We start from the raw sequence: 26,299 nt of genomic DNA on the forward strand, positions 1-26,299 counted from the left end.
GTTTAAATACTCAGCCGGCATCAACCTCATTTCCACACAACCTAGCCAGTTTTCCACTGTGGAGCCAACAAAAGGAAGGGACAGGTGCGCGTGCCTAGGGAACAGTGTAGCATAGCAGAAGCAATGGCGGTCCTTGGTGTCCTCGATGATATTGGTGCCAGTTGGCGGCATCCCAGCCATGAAGAAAGGACTTTTTGCGTTGGGGTTCAGTGATTGGTCAAACGTAACAATTTTATAAAATGCAGGTATATCCAGGACATGACCAGTGCCACAGTTTGTCCACCAGTTTGCACAGTCTACAGCTAAGTTCTCAAGACCCCCTGTTTCTTTAGGCTGCACTCCCTCCAGTTAACCCAGACCCCTCAATCAGTTGATATGTGGCTAGAAATTACCCCTCAGTTATAGCAGAAGTAAAGTTGTGCTGAAATGGATCTGGATGCGCACCCATGTGAATACATTTATTTATTTTATTTATTTAAAAACTTTTCTATCCCGTCGTTTAGTGGTGTACCATCACAACGGTTTACAGATAGGCACATAAATAAGTCTGGTTAGGATTATAAATTAGCTAGTAGGTGCCAATAAAGTTTCGGTTACATGACTCAAATAATATACGCTATTTGGATTGTGGATTGGAAATTCCATTTATATGAATAATAGGATATCCATATGAGAATACTGTACTCTTAAATTAATCTTTAGGTATGAGAAAAAATAATAAATAATAAAGGAGGGATAACTGCTATTTGTTGACTTTTAACAGTGTGCCGGAGTTCTCTTTCTTGTCCACTAGTATTCCTTACTCCCCACTCTCATTGTGAAAAGCTTTTTTGAAGAGCCATGTTTTTAAACTTTTTTTAAAAAGTTTTAGATCTTTCATTAGTCTTATTTCGAGTGGCAGTGTGTTCCATAATATTGGACCGGCCAGGGATAGTGCTCTCTCTCTTACTTGCGTCAGTTTTGCTGTCTTTACAGAGGGAATGGTTAGTAGAGCTTTATTGGCTGATCTTAGATTTCTCTGGGGGACATGTAGTCCTAGTGCAGTGTTTAGCCAGTCAGTATTTTCCTCATAGATTAGTTTGTGGATTGTGCATAGTGTTTTAAATTGCACTCTTTGTTCAATTGGCAGCCAGTGTAATTCAGCGAGTGTTTGAGTGATGTGATCTCTTCTGCTTTTTCTGGCTGCAGAGTTCTGTAAGATTTGGAGTGGTCTTAGTGTTGATTGTGGTAATCCAAGGAAGAGTGTGTTACAATAATCTATGCTCGTGAATATAAGTGCTTGAAGAACAGTTCTAAAGTTCGCTTGGGTTAATAGGGGTTTTAGCCTTCTAAACCATAAGTTTGGCATAACCTTCCCTAACTTTCACTGATATGTGTTGCTTAAGATTGAGTTCATTGTCAATTATTACACCTAGGTTTCTGGCTTTTTCGTTTAGTTCCACTATCTGATCCTTTTTAAGTTTGATGGGATTCTGTATTAATTCAGTGGTTTTTCTTTCAAGATGTATGAATTCTGTCTTTTCAATATTAATTACCAGTTCCATTTGGCTTAATAGTTGTTTTATTATATCTAGGTACAACATTGCTAAGTTTAGTGTTTTTTCAATTGTTTCCTCTACTGGTAGGATTAGCTGAATGTCGTCAGCGTATATGTAGTGTATGATCCCTAGTCCTGCCAAGAGGTGGCATAGAGGCAGCATGTAGATATTAAATAGAGTCGCCGAAAGTGCTGACCCCTGTGGGACCCCAGTCATTAGCTTGATTTTGTCTGATATTGTGTTTTTTATCTGTACCTGAAAAAATCTATTGTGTAGGTAGGAGCGGAACCACTCAATTGTTTTGTTTTGTAGTCCTATTTCTTCAAGCCTTTTTATTAGTATGCTGTGATCTACTGTGTCAAATGCTGCTGACAGGTCTAGTAATATCATAATGTAGTATTTTCCGCTGTCAAACCCCCGTAATACATTATCTGTTAGTGCGATTAGTAATGTTTCAGTGCTATAGTGTTTTCTGAAGCCGTGTTGTGAGGGGTAAAGTATGTTATTGTTGTCTAGATGTTCAGCCAGTTGCTTTTGTACTGTTTTTTCTATTAATTTAGCAAGCATGGGTAAGTTTGAAACAGGTCTATAGTAACTTAAGACATATATAGATGCGTGCATATCTCTCAGCGCATTACTGGAATGCCCATCAACATTCCGTCCTCTCTATTCCCAATGCGAGATATTCGCGCACCTGTACTTGTGCGTGCATATGGCTGTTTTATAAAACTGGGTGGCTGCGAATAAGCAATACATGCGCATCCATCTCCCAGTTTTGGTGCATGCATAGATTTTTAAAATTCACCTTGCAGAGTTTACCCCTACCTGCACAATTATTAAATTACCCTCTTATTAATTAACATTCACAGATGTAAGAAAGGCATGTGGATGTTTTTTGCACAATACTTTGGGGTGATTTTGTTACAGTCCACATAAAAAAAAAATCAGCAAAAATACATAAAAGTTACAACAATCTTTAAAGCAAACTTACGTACATGTATTTGTTTGGAAAACTATCCTACCAAAGTTATCACATGCAATTATACCAGCTAAATTCAAATATATGCATCTGTGTCCTGTAACTGGGGATGCCTGGGCTCAATTCACATACATTTGTGCGCATACAGGACATATGCATGAAAGTTTACCCATCTTTTGTGTCGGGCAGTTTTATTTTCGCAACTAAATCACTGCTTTACCAGTGGAAATGAATTTAACAGTTATTCCGAATCCTCCCCTTGTGCTTTGACCATAACGTGTCCTCATTTACTAAGCATTTTTTTTCCATAAACACGGAATGAGAGAAAAGCCGTAGTAAACCTGGCCCTTAGATCGTTCGTTGTATTTGAAGTGCTGGATAGGAATATCATTTATTGATCTTGATTCTGCCGAACGTGCTTTGACATTAACAGTCTGTTATCATTTCAGGCAAATGTGAATGTGGGCAGTGCACGTGTTTTCCTCCTGGAGATAAAAGAGTTCATGGCAAGAACTGTGAATGTGACGATCGTCAGTGTGAAGACATGGATGGGAAAATCTGTGGGGGTGAGTAGTAATCAGTTTCATTTTAGCACCGGATTTTCATTTTGATTCTTTTTATTTTTGCCAACTTTTCTGTGGTTTTCTTTTTCCTTTAGTTTTTAGACAATAGATAATATTTACAATTATTTTAGACAATAGATAATATTTACAATTATTTTAGTACCTTGTATTCACCACTATCTCACAGATAGCAAATGGAAGAACATTATTTTATGGGCAGCGCTTTTGCATTCTGGGGATTATAGAAAGAGTTGCTTCTTTATTGTTTGAGCTCTGGTGTAGATTGTTTTAAATATGACTGAATGTCACATTGAATTTTATATTGGTGGTGAAAATGGTAGAAATTGATCATTAAAGGTTTCTGCTAAACAACTAGGTTTGTCAACCGTCCAGTATTCGGCCTTTCCTAGATGGTTTCCCTAAAGTGAGGCTGGTGACCAACGGACCAGAAAAAACTGCGATATATGTACCACTCTTCTGTCCCGACCAGCCAGGACTCCCCCCGCTCCCTCTCCCCCTCTCCCATTGCCCTGCCCCTTTTCCTTATTCCTCATGCGTGCACAGGTACAGACTCACATATTTTGTGGCTTTTTAAAATCTGCGTTGCTCGCGCAGCCCACATATGCAGGTATGTGAGCATTTTTATGTGCACGCTTTTAAAATCAACCTGTGAGTTTCTTCCATAATCCTTGCTTTTGTGGATTTTTTACATATATTCTAATGATTTACTCATAGAAATACTTAAAATTCTGTTTTGATTTATTAAAGTATTTTATATTTTCCTTGATTAAATTCAGTATACGTGGTTACATTATCAGAACTCATATGAATATATCGAGTTGTGTTTTACCAGTAGGTTTACATACATAAGTGGAGGCCAGGGAATAGCTCTCACCCGGCCATTTTTATCATAGAGTTGGGGGCGTTCGCTCCTCCTCTGCCTCCGGTCTTCAACCCCACCCCAGCCCACCCCATAGAGCCTGGCCTGTGGCATCCTCTGCCACCTGACCCTGTGGTTATGTTTTAAAAATTAAAACATGGTGATTGATTGCATTTGGGGGGGGGGCAGATGGGTAGGGAGTGCCAAGCCAAGAAGGTTTAAATTGTTGGCAGCCTTTCTCATTACCTCTTATCTTGTGTGCAACAGCTGTGGATAAACAAGTCGTAATCGGACTGGCCAGAGGTCATGGAGTTGTCCTCGACCATGCGGCAGTTTGCCCAGTCAACAGTGAGGAGGCCTTTGTGGTGCTTCATCCAGCGGAGGGTTCATTCTTCTTAATCCATGAAAACAGGTCCTCTTTCAATTGTTCTCAGGTTGCGGGGGATCCTCAAGAGAGCTACTTGGTGCCCGGGCAGAGATCCTCAGGCCTACAGCATGAATTCCTTCCAGACTGGAGCAGCCATGCTGGCAGCCTAGGCGGGTAATGAGGTGGAAGCCATTCAGAGCACTGGTCATTGGTGATCGAGGGCCTTTGCTTTGTACATTTGCCTGGGGCCTGATGGGATGTTGGTAAGGTCTGTTTAATTTCACCTGTTGTTCTTTTCTTGTACGTGTTCACTTGCGTTTAGAGGACAAAGGGTGTGCCTGGGTTGTGGGCCACTCTTTTGTTTATTGCGCTCATGAGAGAACGATCCTCCACCCTTATGGCGCACATCTGGGACTGGCTTCAGAGGGAGTCAAACTTTGTTGGTGCAGCTTGAGAGACCTGCATTGGGACCAATTGATGGAGTTTGGATAATGGATGCTGGGATCTTTTCATCCACCTGAAGCAGTCATCATTCATTTAGGAGGTAATAACCTTGGGTGTTGGTCTAATATGGACCAAATTTTGCAGCTTTGAGGAATATGTTCCCAGACTCGAAGATGAGTACTTGTGACTTGAATTGGCCACTGTTGGAAACAGGTTAATGGGCTTGATGGTCCCTTGGTCTGAAACAGTATCACATATTTTATGTTCTTATGTTCCGGGAAAATGGCAGTTTAAGGCGGCACTATGCAGGCTGTTAGGCCTGGTCTACCTGCAGCTGTTTGGGCACACTGACCAGTTGATATTTCACCTCTACCATTGGGACTGTGATGGGGAGGTTTTGGCAAGATGCTTACTGGGGATGGTTAACATGGGAAGCCAGGACTGGTGGTAAGCCAGCACTGCTGGGTTGTGTCGGTGTTGGCTAGCATGTTGTGGCAGTGTCGGCTACCATGTTGGTTAGGGGATTAAAGTGGCTTGTGAATATTAGTTTGGGCTTGGATAATTTGTTGTATTAACTTATATTGAACTGCGGCCTTATGTTTAATCCACTTTTTGTGTATGAGTGTTTTTGGTTAGGCTAGGCTTTGGCAGGGTGGAGATGGAGCAAACAACAATTTGTCCCAGCTGATCATGTCACATCAATTTGCAAAACGTACTAGATTTTGATCAGAATTAGTTTTGGGGCATTTGAGCAATAACTGGAGCATTTTTGCTAAAGCTTTGTATATAATTTCACTCATATGTAATTTTTTTAATTGACATTTCTGGGTTTTTCAATTATTCACCGAAAAGCAAAGCTAAAAAATTGCATATTGGTTATTTTTGTTGTATAAAACATCACATCAGTGTTTTGCTAGCTGGTTCAATCTGTATTGTCTCACTCTATTATGGGAAATGCATTATACTTCTCCTTTATACAACTTGCAAATCCATTATTTCAAGGAATTTGAGAAGTTACATGAATATGACTTACTACAGCTTGTTGCTATGGGTCCCTGAATCTATTACTACCATGATGTGTGTAAAACTGGAAATGCAAAAAAGAAGTAAGCATTTCAATTCAGAGAAATGGTACAAGGGAGGTGTTACGAGCCCATCCCACGAGCAGCCTCTCACTTCCCGCGCCAGCCAGCGTCCAACCATCCCCTGGCCCGATGCCGCAGGACATCTCCTTCTTGCTGTCTAGGCCGCCCCGAACCGCCACTGCCACTCCCGTGCAGCCCGACGCCGCTGTACGTAGCAGGAGGGGCCTCCGCCGTGGTTTTCAGCTTCTTCGTGGCAGGGGAGCTGCCGCTGATCCGCCTCTTCATGCAGCATGGAAGCCGCAGACGACTATCTCTTCATGCAGCATGGAAGCCGTCGCTGACCTTGCATCTTCGCGGCACGGAAGCCGCCGCCGGGATGCCTCTTCGTGCGGCAGGAGTTCCGCCGACGCCACTGCCCACTCCTGCTTCCCCGGGTCTCTGCATAGGCAGGCGCGTGTGCCTCTATTCTTCATTTAAAGGGCCAGTGGAGGGAAAAGCCCCGCGGCCCCAACACATGATGTCATCACTCCGTGCCTCGTCCAGCCCTATAAAAGGGCTCAGCTTGTTCTCAGGGCCTTCGAATCGGATCTTCACATTTTCCTGTGGTATCTCTCTCTGGTCAAGGTCCCCCGTGGTCGTCTCATGTCTAGATGGCTCTTCCTTAGATGTTCCTGATGTTCCTGGTCTCCTTCTGATGTTCCTGGTCCTGTTCCTCGTCAGAGCTCCTTCATCGCCTGTTCCATGTTCCTGATGTTCCATGTTCCAGTCCTGGTCCTGATGTCCCCGTCTCCGGCTCTTCATCCTGCTTCCAGGTTTCCTGCTTGTCCACGTTTCCTGGCGTGCCACCATTGTGGTCCTTGACTAGCCCATGGGGGGCTGTGTAGGGTGCTTCGTGGTGCAAGGCCTCTCTTCATGTGTGCAGTTCAAGTCCAGCTACAGCCCGTGCTTGAACACTCTCACCTTCCACCGCGTGTCTTGGGGCTCTTCCCTGAGCCGCACCATGGCCCAGGGGCTCACATTCCTTTAGAGCAAGCGACCGCACCTCCGCACTCGCAACAGGAGGGAGCTACTACAGGAAAGATAGGTTGCACAGTTTTAAATATACTGATTCTTAGTGATTATATTATATATTATTTATCACATTATCATCCAAAGAATTTTCAGTAGGCAGTTTTATCACTGTCATCATTTTTGGATTCCATGGGGGAATAGTTTAGGGTACACAGTTCTAACAGGCTATCATAAATGATAAATATACTAGTTTATGGTAATTATGTATACTGTTACTTATTAATGATTGGATAGACTTGCAGAGGATTGTTTTCTAAGGCATTTACCCTGATAAATAAACATTTACTAGAGTAAGTTGGCCTGGCTGAAAGATTGCCCTCCTTAACCCAGCTCAAAACATGCACAAGCTTCAACAATGTAAGTACTTTTAGCCATGTTAAAAAGCTTCATTCCTGGGGCTTTGTTTACAGCAGGAAGGAAAGCAGCATGCATACATTTGATTTTCACATGTACATGTGGTATTTTGCTTCCGATCAGCCACCCACACAAATAGCAAGAACAAAATACACATGCGATTTGTATGCTCATACATTTAGGGGCAGATTTTAAAAGCCTTGCGCGCGTAATTCCAGCCGGATTTACGCACGCAGGGGACTTGCGCGCCGGCGGCCTATGCTGCATAGGCCGCCGGCGCGCGCAAAGCCCCGGGACGCACGTAAGTCCCGGGGCTTTGCTTGGGGGGCATGTCGGGGGTTGTCTCGGGGGTGGTGTGGCATTCGGGGGCGTTCCGGGGGCAGGGCCATGGGCGAGGTGCCGGCCCGGGGGCATTCTGGGGGCGTGGCTGAGGCCTCCGAACAGGGCAGTTGTAACTTTCTTAACAAAGGTGGGGGGGGGGATTTAGTTAGGGCTGGGGGTTAGGTTAGGTAGGGGAAGGGAGGGAAAGGTGGGGGGGGGGCCGGAAAATAGTTCCCTCCGGCAGGCTGCTCGGCTCAGCGTGCGCAGGTTGCACAATTGTGCACCTCCCTGCGCGCGTCGACCCTGGATTTTATAACATGCACGCGGCAGCGCACGCATGTTATAAAATCGGGCAAAGATTTGTTCATGCCGGGTTGCACTAACAAATCTACGCCCACGCATAACTTTCAAAATCTACCCCTTAGATTCCATTTGAAAATTAGGTTCCAAGTACTCATGTATAAAAGTCCATGTGTAGCTTGCAACTAGGCAGTCTACTTTAAAGAGCCCCATAGTTGTCCAGTTGTATAAAGGGCTGTTGGTCTTCAGCAGCTGAATTTGTACATTATGATTCAGACTGCGACACTTAATAAATGGTCAGTTAATTGTAATGTGATTCAGACTGAGACAATAAATGGTCAGGTAATTGTAATGTGATTCAGACTGAGACACTTAATAAATGGTCAGGTAATTGTAAAGTGACTTGCTGGATAAAGTTGGTCACCATTCCTTCATTATGAAAATCCCAAAGACTTTTGTTTCTACTGATAAAAATGGTAATTAGCAAGTATTTGGTTATCAGTAAACTATTGAGGAATTTGATTTAAAAAAAAAACTCAAGAAATGTTTATCTCTTGGTTTCTTCTTTCCAGCTTGCCTCATGTTTTATCTTTTTAATTGGATCTGTCTTGGGAATTAATTTAGGAAATTATGTGCAGAGCTGATTGATGCATAAAAGAACAATATTTTTCGAAAGATAAAAAATGTGATTGTTATGTTTATCTAACTTGCACCTTCATTCACTCTCTTTGCAGAACATGGCATCTGCTCTTGTGGTCGGTGCATTTGTGAGGCTGGATGGTTTGGAAAACAGTGCCAGTATGCAAGAAAATGTAATATGACAGAAGAAGAAAGCAAAAGCTTATGTGAATCAGCAGACGGCCTACTGTGTTCAGGAAAGGGTAAGCAGCTGAAGCTAAGCATTTTGAAGAAAATGAACTAAATGCATCCAAACAAGCATATGCAACCTTTACTATATGTCATTTACTAATGCTTTTAGAGTCCATTTAATCCAATTGTATTATTAATCTTTCAATATCAAATATCTCTTGTAAGCTTTAGCATTTGAAAGCCAAAAATATGTTTATAAATTAGGATGTACTTTGTAATATCACTGAAAAATTGATTACACAACCAGTCTTTGTAGTCATGCATTTTTCTTTATGGATAGGTTAGGATAGATTTCCATACATTGAATATGTATAGTTTTAAATTTTAGGACTGGAAGCTGTGTGAACTATAATGACATGCTATAGATGGCCAAATTACTCATTCTAGATTGGGTGAAAATAACTGAATCAGACAAGAGGAGATCAATATTCAAAACTAAACATTTAAATGGATAAGATGAAGTTAGGTGCATAACTTGCCATTTAGATGGCTAACTTGTGAGTAACAATAATCTACCACAAAACAGTGATCTATATTTATAATAAATCAAAAAAGGGAACAAAATTTCCAATCACTGTAATTATCTTACAAACAAGAATAATTTATTTGAGTGATATAATCAAAATTTGCTTCTTAAATACCTCTATCAGTGATCATATTTTTTTTACATTTTTTAAAATAATTTTTTCACCATATTAAAAAAGGAAAAAATATGTTAAACTTTCAACCAACCCCCAAAAACTTTTTTTCCATTTTTAATATGGTGAAAAAATTATTTAAAAAAATGTAAAAAAATATGATCATTAATAGTGGTATTTAAGAAGCAAATTTTGATTATATCACTCAAATAAGTTATTCTTGTTTGCAATATAATTACAGTGATTGAACATTTTGTTCCTTTTTTTGATTTATTATATATAATTCATGAGTAAGCCATCTAAATGGCTTTGAATATTAACCTCCTCGAGATAATTTTCAACTCTGTTGTTATGGTATAAAGGCTAATATTCAGTAAGCTGTATAGTGAACAAGTTATCCGGCTAAAGATAACTTGTCCCCAGAATGGTAGCAGAGAGGAGGCTGGAAACTATAGGCCAGTTTGCCTCACGTCGGTGGTAGGAAAACTAATGGAGTCTCTGTTGAAGGAAAGGATGTAGTGAATTATCTGCAATCAGGTGGCTTGCTGGATCCAAAGCAACATGGATTCAGCAGGGGAAAGGTCCTGTTAGATGAATCTTCTTGATTTTTTTCAGTGGGTAGAGAACTGGATCAAGGAAGAGTGCTCGATGTGATCTACTCATTTTTCAGCAAAGCTTTTGATACGGTCCTGCATAGGAGGCTTGTGAATAAAATGAGAAGCTTGGGAGTGAGCATCAATATGATGGCATGTATTTCATATTGGTTGACTGAAGAGAAAACATGTTAAACGAAGTGCCACAGGGATAAGTTTTGGGACCGGTTCTGTTCAATATCTTTGTGATTGACATTGCGGAAGGGATAGAAGGTAAAGTTTGTCTATTTGTGGATGATACTAAGAACTGCAACAGAGTGGACACACCTGAAGGAGTAGAGAGAATGAAAAGTGATTTAAGACATTTTGAAGATTTAACAACTGGAATTCAATGCCAAGAAGCGCAGAGTCATGCATCTGGGGTACAGTAATCCAAAAGAGCTTTATGTGACCGGAGGTGAAAGTCTGGTGTGCATGAACCAAGAGAGGGATTTTGAAGTGATAGTGTCTGGTGATCTGAAAATGATAAATGAATGTGACAAGGTGATAGCTAAAGCCAGAAGAATGCTGATAATGCCCTTAGTGAGGACTCACCTGGAGTACAGTGTTCAGTTCTAGAGACCATATCTCAAAAATGATAGAGACAGAATGGAGGCGGTCCAGAGATGGGCGACCAAATTGGTGCAGGGTCAGTATTGAAAGACTTATGAGAAGAGACTGAAGGATCTTAATATGTATACTCTTTAAGACAGGAGGTGCAGGGGAGATATGACACAGAACTTTTAATAATGCACAAATATCAAACCTTTTCCATCATAAAGGAAACAGCAGAACTAGGAGTCACAAAATGAAACTCTAGGGGGAATAACTCAGAACCAACATCAGGAAATATTTCTTCATGGAGAGGGTAGTGGATGCTTGGAATGCTCTTCTGGAAGAGGTAGTGAAGAAGAAAATAGTCAATGAATTCAAAGGGGCATGGGAGAAACATTGTGGATCCCTAAAGGCTAGTTGACGGCAGTGGCAGGAGTTCTCCAAGGCACCATGAGAGGAACCAAGAAGCAGCAAAAGTGGGAAGAACAAGGCTTCAAAAGAGGGCACCAACAACTGTGGCATGAGCCCTTGAAGGCACCATCAAAGTGGCATCAACATCCTAAGGTATCATCAAGAGGGAACGAAGTAGAAAAGGTGACAGAAAAACCTCCAAGGGACCGATAAAGAGAAAAAGAGTATAAAGAGTGGCATCAACACACCATAGCACCATGAGAGGTGCAAAGCCGATATTCCAGTATCTGGCCCGAATGTCCAGCCTTGACTGAGGCATCGGGATCAGGATTTCAATCATGGTCTTTGCATAGGGCCTAGGTGGAGGTAGCAAAGACCACCATGGTCTAGGCTTATGCAAGGCCAAGGATTCAGCCTGGGCATGGGCCTCATCAGTGGACCCACCCCAGTCCGAGTAAGTGAGGGCTGGGGGAAGCTCCTGACCCCGGCATTTTCCAGGTGGGAGAGATGGGTGGTGACGATGGGAGGCCTCGGGAAGCCTTGTTCTATTTTTTTTTTTAATGTTTATTTTGTTTTTCTATACTAAAGAAAACAAAATAAACATTATTCATGGAAGAAAACACCACAAAAATGAAATTTAACAAAACATTTTTTCCAACACATCCCTAATATTAGGCATGGCAAGTAGCAGAGCGGTAGAAGTAAGACCCCTTAATGTGATATAAGGAGCAAATCAAGCAGGTAAAGCTTTAGCACCGAGTGATATAAAGGACATGGCAGGTTGGCGATAGCAGTAAGATTCCTAAAGTGGCATATCTGGGGCATGTCAAGAATGTATATGTCAGGAAGATCGCTAAGGCGGCATAAGGGGCATGGCAGGTAGGCAGAGTAGTAGTGATAAGTTGGTATATTTGAGGCATGACAGGTAGGCATGTGGTAGCAAGTGATGTTTTAGTAGTAAAATTGATTGATGGCTGGATATTTTGTTTTTTAGAGATATAGCATTCATAATCAGTCATCTCCATTTTTTAAATCTCCTATACCTTAAATGTCATAGGTTTTCATTTCAGTTTTCACAAGAAAGGAAAAAGGGAGGGGAGGCAGTTGCTCTTATCTATTAGGCAGGTTTGCCTTTGAAAAGAAGAAGCTTTGAGATAGGCAATGCATGTGAAAGTCTGCTGGTAATGTCGTCCTTCTGGTAAACTTGAAAAGGATATATTGTTTAATTAATTTTGTTGTATCCTTTATTTTACAGTCAGAAAATGTTTTATTGCTCAGTGATCTAAATATTCATGAGGACAGTAAACGCATGGGTGTCTTTACTGCTTTTCAATATCTGTTAGAGACATCTAGTTTGTGCAATTGATTTCACAGCCAACCCACAGGGAGGCTATGAGAGGCTTCTAGGAAAAGTAAAAAGTCATGGGATAGGAGGTGATGTCCTTTCGTGGATTACAAACTGGCTAAAAGACAGGAAACAGAGAGTAGGATTAAATGGACAGTTTTCTCAGTGGAAGGGAGTGGACAGTGGATTGCCTCAGGGATCTGTATTGGGACCAGTGCTTTTCAATATATTTTAAAATGATCTGGAAAGGAATATGACGAGTGAGGTAATCAAATTTGCAGATGATACAAAATTGTTCAGAGTAGTTAAATCACAAGCGGATTGTGATGAATTGCAGGAAGACCTTATGAGACTGGAAAATTGGGCATCTAAATGGCAGATGAAATTTAATGTGGATAAGTGCAAGGTGATGCATATAGGGAAAAATAACCCATGCTATAGTTACACAATGTTAGGTTCCATATTAGGAACTACCACCCAAGAAAGAGATCTAGGCATCATAGTGGATAACACATTGAAATCGTCGGCTCAGTGTGCTGTGGCAGTCAAAAAAGCAAACAGAATGTTGGGTATTATTAGAAAGAGAATGGTGAATAAAACGGAAAATGTCATAATGCCTCTGTATCGCTCCATGGTGAGACTGCACCTTGAATACTGTGTACAATTCTGGTCGCCGCATCTCAAAAAAGATATAATTGCGATGGAGAAGGTACAGAGAAGGGCAACCAAAATGATAAGGGGAATGGAACAGCTCCCCTATGAGGAAAGACTAAAGCGGTTAGGACTATTCAGCTTGGTAAAGAGACAACTGAGGGGGGATATGATAGAGGTGTTTAAAATCATGAGAGGTCTAGGACGGGTAGATGTGAATTGGTTATTTACTCTTTCAGATAATAGAAAGGCTAGGGGCACTCCATGAAGTTAGCATGGGGCACATTTAAAACTAATCGTTCTTTTTTACTCAACGCACAATTAAACTCTGGAATTTGTTGCCAGAGGATGTGGTTAGTGCAGTTAGTGTAGCTGTGTTTAAAAAAGGATTGGATAAATTCTTGGAGGAGAAGTCCATTACCTGCTATTAAGTTCACTTAGAGAATAGCCACTGCCATTAGCAATGGTAACATGGAATAGACTTAGTTTTTGGGTACTTGCCAGGTTCTTGTGTCCTGGATTGGTCACTGTTGGAAACAGGATGCTGGGCTTGATGGACACTTGGTCTGACCCAGTATGGCATGTTCTTATGTTCTTAACAGTATGAAGGTTTATTAGTTAAGGGTAGTAACCGCCGCACCAGCAAGTTACCCCCATGCACTCTTTTCTTCATTTCCATTCTTTAGCCTTTAGGGATCCACAGTGTTTATCCCATGCCCCTTTGAATTCTTTCACTGTTTTTGTCTTCACCACCTCCTCCGTAAGGGTATTCCAGGCATCCATCACCCTCTCCATGAAGAAATATTTATTGATGTTGGTTCTGAGTCATCATTTCGGGACCCCTAGTTCTACTGATTTGTTTCGAATGGATAAGGTTTGTCAATAGTGCATCATTAAAACCTTTCAGGTGTCTGAATGGTCTGTATCATATCTCCCCTGCACCTCCTCTCTTCTAGTGTATAAATATTTAGGTCCTTCATCCTCTCCTCATTAGTCATTTGATGGAAACCCCCCACCATTTTGGTCACCCTTCTCTGGATCGCCTTCATCCTGTCTCTGTCCCTTTTCACATACGTCTCCAGAACAACACAGTACTCAAGGAGAGTCTTCACCATTTTCAGAATGCTAGACACTATCACCCCAAGGTCCCTCTTTTGGTCTGTGCACAACAGCCTTTCATCCCCCATCACATACAGCTCTTTTGGATTACTGCACTCCTGATGTATGACTCTGCATTTCTTGGCATTGAAATCCAGCTGCCATATCTTACAGCTTCCTTAAATCACATGTCATTCTCTCTACTTCTTTGCAGATCTTAGTATCATCCGCAAATAGACACATTTTATCTTCTATTTCTTCCGCAATGTCGCTCACATAGATATTGCACAGAACCAGTCCCAACTGATCCTTGTGGCACTCCACTTAACACTGTTCTGTCTTCAGAGTTATTTCCATTTATCATAACACACTGTCTTCTATCCATCAACCAGATTGTAATCCACAACATCACCTTGGTGCTCATTCCTAAACTTCACATTTTATTCACAAACCTACTATGCGGGACTGTATCAAAGCTTTGCTGAAATCCGAGTAGATCATATCAAGCACTCTTCCTCAACCCAATTCTTTAGTCACCCAATCAAAAAAATCAATCAGATTTTTCCGACAGGATCTTCCCCTGGTAAATCCATGCTGTCTCGGATCCAGCAAACCTCCTGATTGTAGATAGTTCACTATCCTTTCCTTCAGCAGAGTCTCCATTAATTTTCCCACTACAAAGGTGAGGCTAACCGGCCTGTGGTTTCCAGCCTCCTCTCTGCTGCCATTCTGCTGCCACTCTTCTCCAATCATATGGCACTACTCAGGGATCTATTGAACAGGTCATGCAGTGAACCCACTAGCACATCTTTGAGTTCCCTCAGTATCCTGGGATAAACCTCATCTGGCCCCATAGTCTTATCCACTTTCAGTTTTTCTCTTCTGTAAATGGAGTTTCATCTACCCTCATCTCCATCTATGGTGTATATCAACCAGCATCGGTTCTTCTCCAGGGTCTTCTTTAGTGAACACCGAACTGAAGTATTTGATAATATATTTCCACCATTTCGTCATCTCTTTCCAAACAGTGTTCCTTGTCACCTTCGATTTCACTATACCACTTCAGGCCTCCTTTCTTTCTCTGACATATTTGAACAATATTTTTCTCTTCTCTTTACCTGTTTGGCACTTCTTTCTTCTGCTTGATGTTTTGCTTTCCTGATTTCTTTTTTCATCTCCCTCAGTTTTAACAGATATTCTTCCTTGTGTTCCTTTCTCTTGGGATCCTTTATGCTTTCATCTCCCGCACTCTAATACTGAACTACGCCATCTGTGATCACTGGATCCCAGATGATCATCTACTACATCAGTAGAAACACGGTCCCATTAGTAAGCACCCTATCTAGTAACTCCCTGCTCCTGTGTGAGTTCTGTTATCGGTTGATGGAACAGTTCTCCCTGTAGAGAATCCAGGATCTTCCTGCTTCTAGGAGATACTGCTGTCAGATGTCCCAATCAGCATCTAGAAAATTGAAATCCCCTAGCAATATCACCTCTCCTTTCCTATCAATTTTTGTGAATATCCTCCATTAAATCTCTATTTCTTCTGTATGCAATGAATGTCTGTATATTACAGACATCCACTGCATCCAGATTAACCTATAGTGCCTCCTCCTTACCTCAGAATCCCTTCAATTATGTTGGTACAATATTATTTTTTAAATATAATATTTTTTAAATATATTAATATAATTTTAAATATAATATTTTTAAATATAATCCTCCTTTTCTTCCTGACTGCATTGTAACCCAGTATAACTATAACTCAGTTCTGGGTTTCCGTATACCGTATCTCTGTCTCAGCCATTACATCCAAGTCATTTTCTTCCATGACTGCCGCTAGAGCGTTATTTCCTATTTTATGAGCGTTAGTGCACCCAAGCTTTCCAGATGTTGCTCTTTCTTTCCATATCTATACACGTGCTTTAGTGTTTTACCTACCTTAGGGATTCACCCATCCCTCGACAGTTCTAGTGTAAAGCCCTCCTCGGTAGGTTTGCCAGTCCGTGCTGCTCCCTTTCTCTGACAGATGAATTCCCGTCTCTCTCTGCTGAGCACTGCAGCCCTTGAAACCTCCCAGGCCCAGGAAGCTGGAAAGCTCTCATCAGCACCATCCTCACAGCCATTCATTTATTACCATTCATTAGCACATAAACAGTGAAAAGACTGATATCACATAAAGGAAGAAAACCATCACCTTAAATTGCATGTTGCATAATTATTCAAAAAAAGAAAAGAAAGGAGGAAAATCAATAAAAACCATAATATTGTAATGATCCCCCTCATATCCTGTGGCAGCATTCCACATACGGCTAAGATATAATCTCGCTTCTAAAGAATTCTCCAGCTTGATTGGCTCATAAAAAAAACAACCCAAAATGAACCCCCCCCGGTACTTAATTATACTTTTAACTGGAAATTTAAGAAAAAGTCACTATCCAAAAACACTACCCTGCCAGGCACTGCCAGAAACTTCCATTTCTTAACTTGAGAAATGTTTACAGAGGTCTGGATAAACCCTAACCTTCTGGCCAAAAAAGAAGCGTCTTTATTTCAGAAAAGACATCCAAGAGTCCAGTTCCTATTAGGTTCCAATGTGAATGAATCTAACGGGGGTTATTCTGTCTAATGCCTCTTCCTGGGATTGCTCCTACATTTCAGTCAGATTGAGATGTATTTATCAAAATAAAGTTTGCAGAGATCTACTTCCAACACTTCCCATTCCTTGTACATTAAGGACAGGAAGCTATTGAACTCCAGGGCTGGGGATTCGTTTCCAATGAAAGAGGAAATAACGATGATATTTCCTATATTGTTGCATTTCCTGGGGCAAGAAAATCCACAAAATTCCGTGGGGGTTTTTTTTTCTTTTGCTCAACAAGATCACTATATTTAATTTAAAAAAAAAATGCATCCACAACCTGCCCCCAACCCGTCCCCTTGATTAATCGATTCCGCCCAACCACCCTAGCCCACCATCTGGAGCCTCCCCCTCTCCCCCCCCCCCCCAGACTCACCAAACTGTCCCTGGTGGTCTAGTGGGGGCCCAGGAGTGTCCTCCTGCTCCTGGGCCAGCCGCTTCCATTAGCCCAAATGACTATCAGCTGCCCTTTCCCCCCTACAAACCCTGGAGGAGATGCTGTAATGAATGGTTTGTCCCCTCTGCAGCTGACCACCCACGGGCTGGGGCTAGGGACATCTAGTGAAGACCCCCAGGAGGTCTCTATATATGAAAGTATAAAAACTGTGGAAAAACAAAATCATAAATAACAACTTATTTAACTATTAAAACATAAAATTCAACACAAATAAAAATTACATGCCTCGTAAGACAAACTAAAAACAATAAATCTCCAAAATATTAAAGCAGACAATAAAACAACAGATCTGCACTCAACCAGGCCATAAAACAGGCTTTAAAATGCGTATTGCTTCTCACTATCAATAATTTTTTTCAATAGCTTTTATACTTTCATATCTAGAGGTATCATTTAGCATAAGCCTGTCTGAGTATAAAAGCCTTTAGCTTCTTCCTAAAACTAATCAGGGATACATAGAAACACAGAAATGACGGCAGAAGAAGACCAAACAGCCCATCCAGTCTGCCCAGCAAGCTTTCACACTTTTTTTTTTCTCATATCTGTTACTCTTGGCACTTATTAGTAACTTTTTGATTCTAGTTACCTTCCACTCCCGCCATTGATGTAGAGAGCAGTGCTGGAGCTGCATCTAAGTGAAGTATCAGGCTTAATTGGTTAGGGGTAGTAACTGCTGCAATAAGCAAGCTACTCCCACGCTTATTTGTTTACCCAGCCTGTGCCATTCAGTCCTTGTTGGTTGTTGTCTGAATATAATTCCTCTTTTCTTTATTCCCCCCTGCTGTTGAGCAGTGAGTTGCGCTGGATATGTATTTCAAGTGAAGTATCAGGCTTAATTGATTTGGGGTAGTAGCCGCCGTAACAAGCAAGCTACACCCATAATTATTTGTTTACCCAGACTATGTAATTCAGTCCTTGTTGGTTGTTGCCTGAATATAAATCCTCTTTTCCTCTTTCCCCCCTGCCGTTGAAGCAGAGAGCTATGCTGGATATGCATTGAAAGTAAAGTATCAGACTTTTAATCTCCCCTGGCAGAGAATTCCACGCTTCAGGCCCAGCAACCCCAAACAAGCACGCCCAGGATTCCTCAAGGCTCAGCAATTTACTGATGGAAGGTCGAGCAGCCTCCATCCAGAGGGGGGGTACAGCAACCTATTGGGGTAATAAATCTTCAACACAGAATTTAAAAATTGTGGCATTATGCCATTCAATACTTTATATAGATCAGTGTCAGCATAAGTAATCCTAAATTCAATAGGAAGCCAGTGTAAATCACTAAGTACCAGAGTTATATGATCTTTAAGGGTGTGCCAGTTATCAAGTGCACACCCACACCCTGCACCAGCTGCAGAGCTTTAATTATAGAGGACGGTGGCCCCAACAGGAGAACATTGCAGTAATCTATAGTTTGCGACTTCCTGGTAAGCAAAAATGGTTTTAAATTCTTTAATAAATTCAGTTTCCAAAAAGAACTTGAGAACATTCTTCATTTGAGGTCGCATAGAAAGAGAAAACTCAAACAAAACTCCTAAATTTCTACAAACTGCTGTGAGATCAGGATTCCATTTCCCGTATAAGTGAAGACATTCAGGGGGTTCAACAGAGTGACGGCGTGCCAGAAACAAAATCTTGGTTTTCTGCAAATTCAAGGCTAGTTTATTAACAGAAAGCCAGTGTAGTAGGTTGTAAGAATGGTGGGTTTTGTCTTGTGGTCTGGATGATACAAAGCGCACTAAGAAAATAATGACACTTTACACCCTATGTGAAAGTGTGAAAAGCTGTATTATCTGTATCATATATGCACAAACCAGTTCTTATGACAACGACAGACAAATAAACAAAATACAGGTTATATTATAAATTCTTGTATTCAGTCAGATACCAAAGGTTATATGCATAAAAAGCAGTAGCAGTAGCAAAAGATATTTACAGTGTCACGTCCCTCACACGTTCCCAGATGGAAGACGGTAGCAGGAAATTGGGAACTCTGTGCTGAAGACTCAGTCTGGGGTCTTCAGATGGCTAATGGTGCTCTCCTTACAGAATCTGAATCTTCAGCCTGACTCTCTTAGCTTTTTATGCTATATTTTGGGCTTCCTGCCAAAACTATTCTGTGCGAAGCTGCAGCTGTTCTGTTTCTAACCTAATCTTAGTTAAGCAGGAAAGCAGGGGGGCTACCTACAGCCCTACCGGGGGAGGGGGGGGGGGAGAGCAGGGAGAAAGCAGGGGGGCTACCTACAGCCCAGGAGCCTGTAATTTCTTCAAGCAGTGCTGTGTCTGTTATCTGCATGCTAACCTTCTAAGAACATACTTTTACTATCACATCTTGTACTAAACCCTGATCAGACTTTCTCACATACATGGGAGCCTATCTAGATGCCTATCCCATGCATCTAGATAATCTTCAGGTCCTCTGTCACCTCACACTAATACAGCCAATCATTTTTGGCCAACAGGCAGGTAGTGATCTTCAAATTGCATCACAGACATGATTGGCAAATAATATTGAACGTCATCAGCATAGATAATGATAATTTACACATCCAGATTGGATAATATTCAACAAAAGGGCACGATATTTATATGTTAAAAAGCCTGGAAGAGAGTGCTGAGCCCTGAGGCACTCCTGTCTGCAGATCACATGCAGCAGATTTTACTGAGCCGATAGCCAACTCTCCGATAGGAAGCCAAGTAGCAAACCATTTAAACACGGTCTTTCGACGGTGCAGCAGAATCAAATGATCTAGAATATCAAATGCTGCAGTAATATCTAACAGCACCATAAAATCAAAACCGCTATTTATTTAATCAAATGCAGAGATGTGTAAAATCTTGTCATTCTAGGCAACCCTAAAACTAAATTGAAAATAATCCAATATATTGTTTTCATCAGCTGAGTTGCTTCAAAACCTTCCCCAGGTCTTTGATCATTGGGGTCATGGCCCTCCGTTGAGAAGGGTGGGGGCCCAGCCAAAGGAACCTTTTCACATGTGGCCTGTAGCATGAGGGAGGCCAGGTCTGGCATCTCTCCCAAAACTGGAAGCAACCCATGCAGCCACCGTGCGGGAGGATAACGAGTGTGCGGAACTTCCCATTCCCTGCCAGCAGCGGCCGGCCAGCTCAGTAATAGGGGGGGTCTGGTGGAAAGCGTTGCCTGCACACGTGGCTTTGGCGACATTGTATATATGTTTACCTCCATTCTTCTTTTGAACTTGTAGGGACAGTTTGGAGCATCATCTTGAACACTGTTCAATAACAGGCAAGCTTACATTCGGCCATCGAGAGGCATTCTGAAAGTAAAAGATTTCCGAAATTTTGAAGAGTTAAGGATTTTATATTTTTGTGGTTTAGAAATCGCACTGGAAAGAAGGCTGAATGTGCCACAAAAGGCAGGACCTCGTACTCAGGCTCCTGTGCTAATTTTCAAAGGAACCTCTGTGCACAAAGCAGTGTTTTACGCCCAGAGGTGCCTTTTCATAAAACTGCCTACACGTATGTCACGATTACACAAAAGTTTACCTGAACTCAAGATGTTCCTGGGGGCAGAGAGGAAAAGGGTTTGGATTGCTATGCATATTTTTATAACATTTACTGTAATATGAACAATTTCTGTGCCCAAAATATCAGATGTAATTTGTGCATGGCAGATTTGGTGGATAATTTGAAAGCAGATTTATTGTGTAAGCTACATGCATTTTACCGCCTTCCTTATACAGGCTGCTTGAAATTAACCTTCCCTTGAATGGCTCTGGAAAAAGTCCAAAGGTCTGAAAATAAGAAGAATGAAATAAACTATTCTTAATAAGCTAAATGGATTGAATATTAATGTATGCATATAGGTAGTGTATATGTAACACCACCCCTCCCATGTCTTCAGAGCTGGTAATGTAACAGGATTGACAGTCTTGCAAACATCACATCAATTGGTGTTCGAACAAGCGAAAAACGTACTGATTCAAAACTATTGCAATAGTGATAATGGCAAATTCATTTTTGGGGGAGATGAAACCATAACAATTTTCAGAATTACAAGTTTCTAGGGAAAGGGGAACATAAGAAGTATCAATTCAAGATGGTGGATGCAGTGGGGTTCATTCCTGGAACTACATGCCACTGAATAAGTTACTATGGTGAAACATAATGCTAGAAAAGGAGCCGATTCTGTGTTCCTGGCATCTTCTTCCACAAGGGGACTGTTGCACTCCTTTGTGGTGCATGGTGACAGTATCTGTCCAGAGTTGAGTTGGGTAAGAATGAATCTGCTGTGTGCCTCGCCTAACACCCGAGCTTAGCCCCTGCAATACGCTTTCTTTACTGCCGCTGCTCAACCTGTCGTAGCCCCGTACTGCCGCCCGCTCCTCGGCCGTGCTTTCAGCCCTCTTTGAAATTTCAGATGATCTCCTTCTTCTCTTCCCTCCCCCCCCCCCCCCCAGGAAGCTCATTCCACTACTTCGGAAATTGCTGTAGTAAAAGATATATATATTTTTTTTTGTAACAGGATTTTTTTGTAAAAGCTTTTACCGGTGCTAACTGCAGCTGTGATTTTCGACTCAATCTTTGCTCCCTCCCAGTGATAAGCCACTGAATTTGGCCTTTTATTTGGAGAGTGGTGTCACTGTTTAAAAGGCTCATTGTTATTTCTTTGGAGTCTATTTTATATTTGAAGGGCAGTCTGTTTTCATTCTCCTGAATATCATGTTAAATACATGATGCCAAAGATTTAGGTAATATTGTCTAAATCTGATTTCTTCAGTATTGGGTTCTGTGCTGTATGGGTCTTTTTTTTGTTTTAGCAAACTAGAAATTGTAACTCAAAATTTGGAGTAGGAGGAAAGACTGGTTAGTTTTCATAGCGTCAGACAATACGGCAGCAAATAAATATAATAATGTAATGCCTTTGTGATTTGTCCATTGTCTTTTCCTGTACCAAACCCATCCTAACTTTGGCTTGACCATCACGTTCTCGGTCGGAGCTAGGGATCCTGTGTGCCAGGTCTCTGCTCTCTCATACAGCTCCGCGTATCCATCGCCCTTTCTGTGAAGAAATATTTCCTGATGTTAACTTCTCATATTCTGACCCCTTCTTATAACACTTCCATTCTATATAAAAATTCTCTCCGCTTATGCATTGTTTATACTTGATGAGGTATTTGAAGGCCCCTATCATATCCTGCTTGCACCTCCTTCCTCCTCCTCTTCTCTAGGGTATACTTATGTCTCATTTCATACGGCTTACGGACCAGGGTCTGCACTATCCTGGTCTGCACTTCTCTGGACTTACCTGCTCTCCATATCCTTTAAGACGTGCACGGTATGTCCTCCAGAATTAAAGACAAAGCTGCAGACGAGGTCCTGCTAATGATTTATATAGCGGCATTCTAACCTTAGCACTCCTGATGCATCCTAATCATTCTCTGCCTCTTGCCAATGTCTTGTCACACGGTTTGGTGTCCTTGGGATCATTAGGTACGGTGCACATTAGTGCTTCATCTCCAGTCATGCACTGCTCTCATGCATTTTTTGTGCTCCATATCATGACTCTGTACTGTTTTGCATTAAATCATTGCTGCTAAATTGAAATTAAAATTTTCATTTAATACAAAAGAGATTGTAGAGGTTTCTTTCTTTAAAGTGAAGTGGAACTGAATATACGAAATACATAAGCGCTATATATATATCCTACCTAATAAACGAAGGTTGACGATGTGCCGCAAATGCGCAGTAGAGAGCAGCTCTACTGCGCATGTGCGGGCGAGCACGTCGGTCTCAGCCAGCATCAGAAAAAAAAAAAACAACATGGTGGTGTTGGGTGGCAGCGGCGGCAGCAGAAAAAAACAACAACATGGCGGCGTCGAGTGGCAGCGGCGGTGGCGGCGTCGGGTGGCAGCGGGCGGCGGCAGCGGCCAGTAGCGAGGGAGGGAGGGAGGAGAGAGAGGGAGGGAGGAGAGAGAGAGAGGGACGGACTGAGTGAGAGGGAGGGAGGGAGTGGGAAGGACGGAGGGAGGGAGGGAGTGGGAGGGAGGGACTGAGTGAGAGGGAGGGAGGGACTGAGTGAGGGGGAGGGAGGGACTGAGTGAGAGGGAGGGTGGGATTGAGTGAGGGGAGGGACTGAGTGGGAGGGGAGGGAGGGACAGGGACTGAGTGAGAGGGAGGGAGGAGTGGGTGAGTGTAGGAGGGAGGTAGGGGGTGGGGAAGAGTGAGGGGAGAGGGAGAATGAGGGAGAGGTGAGAGACAGGGATGTGAGTAAGTGGAAGGGGGAGAGGGAGAAAATGAGGGAGAGGTGAGAGACAGGGATGTGATTAAGTGGAAGGGTAAGAAGTGTGTGGAGCAGAGAAAAGGGGGGTGGAGGAGGGCTGAGGGGGAGGGGATGGGATTGAGAGAGGGTGGGGAGTGACTGAGGGAAGGGGAGGGGGGGGGAGTGACTGAGGGAAGGGGAGGGAGGTGAGAGTGAGGGGAAGGAGGCAGTGGGAGACAGAGGGTTGAGTAGACTGAGTGGAGGGAAGGGGAGGAGTGAACGAGGGGAAGGGGGAGAGAGGGAGAAAAAGTGTAGGCAGGGTGCTGTGTTAGAAAATGGACTGAAAAAAAATGTAATGTAGCCCGTTTTAACGGGCTTAACGGCTTGTATATATATATATATATATATATAAAATAGCATGGATGGAGGCTGATTCTTTGGGTGATGTTTTGAAGTTTTAACATTCGTTCTTCAGTAAAGAGAGCATTTTTCTGAAAATAGAGGCATAGCTGCCCTTAACATTTATCATCCTAACAAGCAGTTAAATTTTTTAAACTTGCTTTGGCATGATTGTTGTTTTTTGTGGAACAAAAGGGAGAACAAGTCATTTCATCTCCTGATTAAATGAAACGGTAAAATTGAAGGCATTTTACCCAGCAATCTCTTTTCATGATAAATCTCACCTCCAAGGGACCCTGCTATTGAATAAGCTTTTATCCTGATTACCTGCTTTTAGACTACAGCTTGTTAGGAGGCTGCTGTGTGTGTGTGTGTGTGTGTGTGTGTGCACAATGTGCTATTTCAGCAAGAGAAGCTAAGAGAAAATGTCCCCAAGCTGTGATTGCATGTTATGAAGAACAACTAGAAGAGAAAGTGCAAAAGTGTTTTCACTGATTTTTGTGTACCTGGTAGAGGTGTCTTTTCTTTGGCATGCCAGCAATGACAGAAAATCTTACCATTCTGCTTTACAGCTTTTGAAGCTTTTAAAATGTATTTACTCTTCAGTGAATTTTTTGGGGTTGCGTATCTTGCTTTTATTGAAAGTGCAATGTAACATCGTCGCCTTTGTGATTTCAGGCACCTGTAACTGTGGAAAGTGCATTTGCTTCCCTCAGGAGTGGTACATTTCAGGGGAGGTCTGCGAATGTGACGACAGAGCGTGTGACAAGCACGATGGGATCATATGTGCAGGTGCAGTACTGACTAACACCTAATTTACTCCTCTCGCCAGGCCAGGCATGGTGAATTCGAATGCCACAAAGAGGGTCTGTTTTTGGAATTTCCACGATGAACGCTGAAAACGTACATTTGATCAATAATCCAGTTAATTTAAGAGCGTAGGGTGACTGTTTAAATTGCCTGGTGTGCCAGAAAATATGCTGCTTGTTGATGCCATGTGGCCGAAGGATAAAAAAAAAAATGCATGCTAGTTTCTTAAATAAGGGAGGCGGGGATATTGAACTTCTACATTTAAATTCCCCTGTGCACACAATATGTTAACTTTGCCTTGGCTGCAAAGATACGAGAAAGTTAATGAGGGGTGGTGGTGAAAAAGACAAGCAATGCCAAACTTACATGACAGGGTCAGCAGGTTTAGCCTCTTCAGCAACCTCTGCCACTCACTCGACACCACAAACCTGCCCAAATCCCCTCCACAACACAATTAGGCCCTACACACCCCTGATCTTTCACATTCCCCAGCACCCAAGAGCCAACCTGCAACTGCCATGCCCCCTACAACACACAGCTATTCTAATCTAAAATTAGATTGTAAGCTCTGTGAGGATAGGGAAATACCTATAGTACCTGAAGAGCCGAAAAGCGGAATATAAAAATCTAAAAAAAACCCCAAAAAAATATTCTACCACAAACACCCCCCCCCCCCACACACACACACACACACTCCAAGAAGACCACCAGGCCTTCCAGCCTTCCTTGAGACCCACACTGTGAAGCAGCGCCGAGCCAGTACCCGTATTACAGAGATGGGGTAGATCAGAAGAAGGAAACTATTTCTGTTCCTGCCTATGCGAGTGACCGAGAAGGAGGGGGTCATAAGGCAACTTTCTAACAAGATTGAGTGGTGAACTTCAGGAAAATGGGTCATGATGGGAGGAGGCGAAGCCATAGTTACACAACAACCCTCACAGTCCAAAAATGTCAAAAATCACAAGGCATTTACTAAATAAAATACCGCAAGACGGAAAGACCTAATATCCAGATGTCTCCAGACTATTGTCTGGAGACATCTGGATATTAGGATGGAAAAAGGATTCTAATCGATGTTTAAAATATAACTTTAGTACCCAGTCACGATCAGGTTCCAAGACAAATGAAACCAACAAAGTAGCTGCCTCAGTCAGGGTACTATCTGACATTTCTAACAGCTCTGATATCCATATTCCATGGAATCAGAGGTTCCATCTCTTGAGAACCCACTTAGATAAAGGAGGAACCACTTGTTCTGGAACCTTAAATATATCCATTAGATATTTCTTAAACATGTCCTTTGCTGAAAGATGTGGTAAGTTAGGAAAATTAATAAAACGTAGATTTTTCCCACAAGAAACATTTTCCAGATTTTTCAGTTTTATTCTGCAAAAGCTGGTTTTCTTTTATCGAGAGTTCCTGAGTAATTTTGACTTCTTGACGCTCCAATTTAATAGCATCCATATTTTGGGGTAGATTTTATGAAAAAAAAAGTGTGCGCGTGTACTTTTGTTCGCGCACCAGGCGCAAACAAAAGTACGCCGGATTTTAATAGATATGCGCTTAGCCGCACGTATCCATTAAAATCCGGGGTCGGTGCGCGCAATCTGCCGAAATCAGAGCAGCCTCAGAGGGAACTTATATATAGTAAAAAT

At 42.1% G+C, this 26,299-nt stretch overlaps 1 protein-coding gene across 2 annotated transcripts in view; it reads left to right on the forward strand.

Annotated features, from left to right (window-relative positions):
• ITGBL1 (integrin subunit beta like 1) overlaps positions 1–26,299 on the forward strand; it is a 330,496-nt gene that overhangs the window by 278,186 nt on the left and 26,011 nt on the right. The window contains exons 8-10 of one of the 2 annotated variants that reach the window (XM_029604511.1): positions 2,967–3,083; positions 8,637–8,783; positions 24,513–24,626. In XM_029604511.1, coding sequence (XP_029460371.1) covers positions 2,967–3,083; positions 8,637–8,783; positions 24,513–24,626 — 378 coding nt within the window. The remainder of the gene's footprint in view (positions 1–2,966; positions 3,084–8,636; positions 8,784–24,512; positions 24,627–26,299) is intronic. The other variant, XM_029604512.1, reaches the window with a different exon arrangement.

Source organism: Rhinatrema bivittatum, chromosome 5 (genome assembly GCF_901001135.1).
Source record: "Rhinatrema bivittatum chromosome 5, aRhiBiv1.1, whole genome shotgun sequence".
NCBI lineage: Eukaryota > Metazoa > Chordata > Amphibia > Gymnophiona > Rhinatrematidae > Rhinatrema > Rhinatrema bivittatum.